Source organism: Egretta garzetta, unplaced genomic scaffold (assembly GCF_000687185.1).
Source record: "Egretta garzetta isolate BGI_Z169 unplaced genomic scaffold, ASM68718v1 scaffold1159, whole genome shotgun sequence".
Lineage (NCBI taxonomy): Eukaryota > Metazoa > Chordata > Aves > Pelecaniformes > Ardeidae > Egretta > Egretta garzetta.
The window spans coordinates 84,804-92,229 of NW_009260789.1; the positions used below are offsets into that span (position 1 = coordinate 84,804).

Below are 7,426 nucleotides of genomic sequence, written 5' to 3' on the forward strand. Positions count from 1 at the left end.
CTCTGGCCCCGCTCCAACAGGTCCATGTCCTCCTTGTGCTGAGGGCTCCAGAGCTGGACGCAGGGCTCCAGGGGAGGTCTCCCCAGAGCAGAGCAGAGGGGCAGAATCCCCTCCCTCGCCCCGCTGGCCACGCTGCTGGGGATGCAGCCCAGGGCACGGTTGGCTTCTGGGCTGCCAGCGCCCATGGCCGGCTCACAGCCAGCTTTCATCCACCAGTGCCCCCAAGTCCTTCTCAGCAGGGCTGCTCTCCATCCTTCCAGCGTGTGAAGGTGCTGGAACAAGGCTTCCCATCAGTCCTACCTCTGCCCACAGCTCTGACAAAAGCAGGTTGGAGAGGTACTTCCAGGTCTTTTAACCTAATTACAAAATGAAAACCTTTAAAAATGTTAATCTGTGTTTAAATAACACAACCTTGTAGTTTAAATAGTTGCGTAGTTTTTAAGCATGCATATTCCAGCTTGGCTACTAGGAAAACCAAACTTTCAAGCTACATCTGTCCAAATACCAATTTAGTAATTACTTCTCCAATGCTGGTAGCATGTGATGCTTTGAAATGAGAAAATTCTCCCTCCTTGTTTCTCTCAGCTTGTCGTTGTTTTGTGTTTATTAACTACATTTGCCCAATTGATCCTATGAATTCTTCATGATGTGCACCTTGTCTGCCTTTGATGTAAGGGCCGTGCACGCCCCTGAGGCTTCATAAATAATAAAATAAAAAGGTTCATGGACCTGTTTGGATAGGTGGTGTACATAAGCATCCCAAATTTGAGCAAATCTTTGTTATTTGGGATTTATTGTGTTAGCTATGACCTTTAACAGAAGCTTGAGCTCCCGTATGAAAGGCTGTGGACAGATGTGTACTGTGGAAGCAGCTGAATTCACAAACGGCGTTGGTGCCCACTGTTCTGCCCCGGGTACCTGTTGCTGTGCCATCGGGTCTCCTCATGTGAACAAACCCCAGGTGATGAAACCATTTAAGCTGACACAGCTCACTGTAACTGCAGTGGTGTAGGCAGCACCTGCGTGAACTGTTTGTGACCAGCAGATCCGAAGGGCACTGCGGTATTCAGCAGAAAAACGATGAGCAGCTTGGTCGGTAACCGCAGGTAGCACGGTTAGATTCAGGGGAATGCTTTTGTCTACCTCAAGGACAGAGAGGGAACAGCAAAAGGGGGTGAAGTGATTTGTCTGAGCTGTTGGGCACAGTTTTGGGCACCAAACACAGATCTCGCAGCTCCCGGTTCTGTGCCTTTCCTGAACTGACGTTGGTTTTAGTGATGGTTAAACTGATTTTTCAGTGTCTATGTATATACTGCAAGGGGCCTTTAGCTACCATGATGAAGCGTCTTTGCTGTGTATGTTCCAGAGAGTAATTATATTGCCCCAAGAACCTTGTTTACTGGATTACCTGACGTTTTTTTCCATGGAAATAATAGGAAAATACTCCAAAAGTACATGCTCCAAAGTGCGTGCTGATCCTGGTTTGGCTTTTCTCTTAGTTGTTCAATTCACTGTTGTGCACAGGGGGGAAAAGGGTGCGTGGATTACAGGGAGCAGGAGACCTGGGCAGCAGGAAAACAACTCTTGAAACTTAAATAGAGCAGATTAAGTTTTGTCCAGGTTATGCTTGTACATGCCCGTTGATCAGAGGCAGAAATGAGGCCTTGGGTATGTACCCAAGGGTAGAAACAAAACAGTGTGGGGTATTGCAGACACGATATATACGTTCAGCTAAGTAACTTACTTCCAACAGCTCTATGAAATGTCCTTAACTGGTCATACACTTTTCGAATTTACAAAAGCGGATTGGAGGGGCCAGTCTTACTGCTCTTACACGGTGGAGGCCATTCTGCTCTTTCCTGGGCTGTATTTACTGTAAGTAAGCTGCTGCTTTATAGAAGTGTATATGTATGCAAATAGAGCCGTCTGAGTGCGCAAGGCAGCTAACCGTTCAGCTGTGTTAAGCGCAGGAAAATGAATTCAGAAAACTGTCTTGTAGTCTCCTGGTGCACACCTGACTCAAGTCTTTAAACATTTCACCGTCAGTGTATTTATCAAACAGGCAAAGCACATGCAAAGGTTTATCGTCTACGTTTTAATTATCAGCTGTAACCAAAACTACAACTGCCAGATATGTTTTAATGAAGTGCCAAGACATTTCTCATCGTAGCATATAATTATTTTTTTTTCGGAAGGCTGCTTTTCCATGGCTGCCAATGAAAGTTCAACAGCTTTATCTCATCATAACGATATTATCTTTGCATGGTTGAGGTCCTGTTTGACTTGTCGAGAAATCTCATTTGCTGCTCACAGTCACTGCCCTGCTCCTGCTGGCCACACCACTCCTGATACAAGCCAGGATGCTTCTGGCCCTCTTGGCCACCTGGGCACCCTGCTGGCTCATATTCAGCCCCCTTTCGACCAACCCCCCCAGGGCCTTTTCCGCCGGGCAGCTTTCCAGCCCCTCTGCCCCACGCCTGGAGCGCTGCCTGGGGTTGTGGTGACCCTAGGGCAGGACCCGGCCCTTGGCCTTGTTGACCCTCACCCAACTGGGCTGGGCCCATGGATCCAGCCTGGCCAGGTCCCTCTGCAGAGCCCTCCTCCCCCCCAGCAGATCCGCACTCCTGCCCAGTTTGGTGTCATCTGCAAACTGGCTGGGGATGCCCTTGATCCCCTCGTCCAGATCATGGATAAAGATGTTAAACAGAGCTGTTCCCAGCACTGAGCCCTGAGGGACACCGCTTGTGACCGGGCACCAACTGGATTTAACTCCATTGACCACAGCTCTCTGGGCTCGGCCATCCAGCTGGTTTTTTACCCAGTGAAGGGTACGCCCATCCAAGCCATGAGCCACCAGCTTCTCCCGGAGAATGCTGTGGGCAACAGTGTCAAAGGCTTCGCTGAAATCCATGTAGACACCATCCATGGCCTGTCCCTCATCCACCAGGTGGGTCACCTGGCCATAGCAGCAGATCAGGTTGGTCATAGATTATGCCTTGCACTTGAGACTGCATCTGAAGAAAGAAACTGCCATGACAATTAGCTCGTGCCTTTGTATGACTGCTACAGAATTATTTCCTTTTCGCGTTTTGAAATGAAAGTTTATCCCAAGCAACCAAGTGTTAAATATTTGGGATAAACGAGAGCTTAAAAAAAAACCAACAACAAAACAAACAAACAAGCCCTCTCCCCCCAAAAAACCAAGAAGAAACCTAAATTGGGAAGCCTTGAGAGTAATCATCTATAAATACAATAACAGCCTGCAGGAGTGGCCTGCTCCTTTCATCTTTTGCTTGTTGGCCTGGTAATTTCCTGGCTGATGTTTTGGTGCTTCTTTTGGCCAAAGTACTCCTATTTGGATAAAACTCAGGGCATGGGAAAGCTCCCTGTTCTCTCACGTCATGTTGGTGATCCTCTTCCCTTACTCCCTACTGGCAATAGTTTGATTTTTTAGCAGCAGACTGCTCACCTGACAGGTTAAATTATTGCTTAGGTGCATAAGCACCTTGCAGATGGAGGTGTCAGGGTGTCTTTAGGGGCTGTAAAAAATATTAACTTGTGAATTCAGTGGGTTTGGGGAGAGCAACCGCTACCGTCATTTTGGAGTTGAATAGCTGAACAACCACAATATGAGGACTGAGTGGCTTTCAAATCTCTGCCCACTATGTAGGTGGTTCTATTAAGAATCCCTCAACAAATTCCCCCACTCCTGCAGGGCTGTTATTTAAATAATCAATGATTCCTTAACACAAAAGTCTTCCTTTCAGCAAAGAATGCCGCTTCCATCACCGCGATGCCTGAAATAACTTATGTAAATTGAGCTGTTGGGGACCACTAAAGCCACCATCGTATTGCAGCCCTACCTGACTTTAAAAAGATTCCCCACTTGTTCCCCTGACCCCTTTGGATTAATCCATTTTTGTACATTTCAGCCTTCCTGTAAAATCATGTTTTTCAGAGCAATTTGAATGTGTGCTGCAAAGCAGCTGCTTCATCTTCATGTCGGCTGTATAGCCAAGAATAATTTTGTAGCATGTGGGGCTTGGGGAAGGGGAGCATTACTCTGGTGTCCATAATCCCGCTCCTGCATTTCGGTTTTCAGAGGTGTTGCAGAGCTTGAATTCATTATTCTTGGAAACACACGTAATGTCTTATGTGCAGTGAAAAAAATGTCCTCAGAGGCGGCATTAACAGCGGTAGAAAGGATGGAGCTTTGGTTAATTAAGGATAGTTTATATGGAATATTCCTGCTTGCTTTCTGTGACACCTCATGCGAGCCAGGTTCAGCCACTTTGCTGATGGTAGAGGGTTTTTGTCGCACCATCCAAGCCTTTGCTGTTGTTTCAGGGAGTGCTTAATGTTGCTAATCCTTTTGTAGATGAGGTGTGGCACTTTGCAAATTATCTTATCTTTGTCCCTTCTTGCAGTCTGCAATCATTAACAGGATTCAGTGTAGGATTGTGGCTTTAGATCTGCGAGGCCACGGTAAGTAAAATGAATAAATTTAAAATCATATAAGCACGTTACATGCTCTCGTTTTTGAAAGAAGATGTAATGAATCCCTCCCAAGATGACTTAAGAAAGCATCCTTAAGGCAGCCCAATCTTTATTCAAAAGCAGGGATGGAAAAGTGGCTTCTGGAGCTTCGCAGCCATCTGTCCTCACGTGCCAGAAGCTGAGCCTCCCCGCACCTTTGTGCGAGGTGATGGTGGACTCATTCCTTCCTACGTACTGGCACCAACCCTCTCCATAACTTATAGGTGGTCTTTACCATTAGAAAGGTCTGATCTCTAGTTTTAAGATACATGGCAAATATGGAACAGTTAGGGGGAGCGTTTCCTACCCGTAAGCTATAATGCGATAAAATACCAACTGTTCCTATTAATTCCAGGTTTCTTAATTATTCATGTTAACTGCAGTAGGCTCGCTCTTAATAACTGTGCCAAAAAGCTTTGTGCAGTTGCTGCTCTAAGTCCTGAGGGGACTGAAGGTTTCCAGTTTACACGAACTTAACTTTTTTTGTTCTTTCAGGAGAAACAAAAGTGAGGAATCCTGAAGATCTGTCTGCAGAGACTATGTCAAAGTAAGGAAGCTTATGCCCTCTCTTCGGTATTTCTCTTTTCACAAACCTGTATTTTCTTTCCTTGATTGAACAATTACTTGAGGACACACAGCCTTAGAATCATAGAATGCTTGGGGTTGGAAGGGACATTTAGAGGCCATCCAGCCCAACCCCCCTGCAGGAGCAGGGACACCTTTAACCACATCAGGTTGCTCACAGCCCCATCCAACCTGGCCTGGAATGTTCCCAGGGATGGGGCCTCCACCCCCTCTCTGGGCAAGGGTTCCATTGTTTCACCACCCTCATTGTAAAGAATTTCTGCCTTAGACCCAGTCTAAACCTGCCCTGCTTCAGTTTAAAGCCATCCCCCCTTGTCCTGTCCCAGCTGGCCCTACTAAAAAGCTTGTCCCCCCCTTTCCTCTGGGCCCCCTTGAAGCCCTGACCGGCCGCACTCAGCTCTGCCCGCAGCCTTCTCTTCTCCAGGCTGAACACCCCCAACTCTCCCAGCCTGGCCTCAGAGCAGAGGGGCTCCAGCCCTCGGAGCATTTTAGTAGCCCTCCTCTGGCCCCGCTCCAACAGCTCCATGTCTTCCTTGTGCTGAGGGCTCCAGAGCCTTCATTCAAGGGAGGTGGAAGATAGTTTCATTTCACATGACTCTGGTAGTTATTCCTTCTTTTCCTTCCATTTTGGGACAGTTTGAAGTTTGTTTGAAATTACACCTCTTCCAGCTGAGTCAGATTCCAAACCAGAGTCGTTCTCTAGATGCCTTCAGTTTTTAAACTCAGTTTAAAGATCAGTGGCTTCATTGCAGTGAACACTTTAAACCTGCAAGATGCTGTAACGCTTGCTGGAGATTTCCTAATAGAAGTGGAATGCTTTCCTCGGACATAACCAACTGGGGCATTTTAGCGTGAAATCACCAGCTTGATTCTTCCGCTGTTCCTTGAGCCAGCGTTCAGAGCGTGCCCGCCTTGGACTGGTGGCACCCCCAAAGTGTGGGGCACAGGCTGAGACTTTCAAGCATGAAGAGAGTTGCTTTTTCAAACCAGCGTGACCTGCTTTGGGATGCAAATCCCCCTCTTGACAAAGCTGTAAGAAAAGCAAATACCTACTGCTAAGCACATTACGTTATGTCCCGCGTTTAGTACAAAGACTCTTTGCTATGACAACAATTAAATCACGGAGGATTTTGTAACCTTCATCTGAACAAATCCACTGGGTTTGTTGTGGGGAGACCATGTGTGAAATGTATTCTGACTTCCATTGTATACCTTACTGCTACTGCTTATGGCTTGTCAGATCCTGATGCGGTATTGTCCTGAGGAGATGCTGTATGAAATTATTAGGATTTTTTAGATCTGGAGCAGCACTACCGTGGGGGGAAAACACGTTGCCTTTTGGTTTTAAACCTTTTTCTCTTCTTAGTGATGAGCTGAGAAGTTATTCCTGAATAGCCTTTAAATGGGAGCCTTAAATTATAGCTGCTTTGCATTTTTTTTTTATCAAATCCTCAAGCAATTTTCTCTGACGGAGCAAACAAGCTGGTCAGCCTTCTTTTTTTTTTTTAATTTGTTTTCCATTTTCTAGTTGCAATACTGCTCTGGTCTCTCGTCCCTCTGAATGGTTTTAGTCAGGAAAGCCAATTTGGGTGCCCTAACGGTTGGACTTGATCATCTTAAAGGTCTTTTCCAACCTAAACAATTCTAAGAGTCTATAAACTATGGGGCTCTTCGGTAGATTTCAGTCATTAGCTCTGCTGTTGTTTTGGGTTTTGTGAGTCGCACCAACTGACTTTCATGTACTGCAGTGACAGCTTCAGTTTAAAGTAGATGCCTAGGGAAAGGACGGGGAAATTGCCCCTTGCCTTGTAGTACGTGTGCTCATGGAGAGCCTGAATCTTTTTGCTCGTGCTCAGAGTTGTTTATTTTTACCTTGGCCAGTAGAGCTCAGTTATTTTCTCTCTTTAATCGCAAAAGGTTTCTCCTTTTGGAACGGTGAATTTCTTAAGTCTACGCTTCCATGCAAGAGGATTTGGAAGCTTTCTCACCTCTTATTAAAAATTCCCACTAGCTAATGTCCATGTAAGATGTTCTCTTTAGGGATTACTTTTGAACGAGTGCTTTCTGTTAATAAAAAGGGAAACAACATGCTTGTCCAGGAAAGTATTGGCTTGAGTGATTTCCTTTATTGGTGCCTAGATAAAACAGTGATAAGAGAATAAACTTGTCTATAATGGCCTCAAGTTGTGCCGGGGGAGGTTTAGATTGGATATTAGGAAAAATTTCTTCACCAAAAGGGTTGTCAGGCACTGGGAAGGGGCTGCCCAGGGAAGGGGTCGAGTCCCCAGCCCCGGGGGGGTTTCAC

General features: G+C 46.1%; 1 protein-coding gene across 5 annotated transcripts in view; it reads left to right on the top strand.

Annotated features, from left to right (window-relative positions):
* Positions 1-7,426, top strand: part of PPME1 (protein phosphatase methylesterase 1) — a 29,183-nt gene that overhangs the window by 8,995 nt on the left and 12,762 nt on the right. For all 5 annotated transcript variants that reach the window (XR_004842959.1, XR_004842957.1, XR_004842958.1 and 2 more), the window contains 3 exons: positions 1,783-1,875; positions 4,428-4,485; positions 5,032-5,083. Coding sequence is in view for 1 of the 5 variants with exons in the window: in XM_035901791.1 (XP_035757684.1) it covers positions 1,783-1,875; positions 4,428-4,485; positions 5,032-5,083 (203 nt within the window). In the remaining 4 variants the exon portion in view is untranslated. The remainder of the gene's footprint in view (positions 1-1,782; positions 1,876-4,427; positions 4,486-5,031; positions 5,084-7,426) is intronic.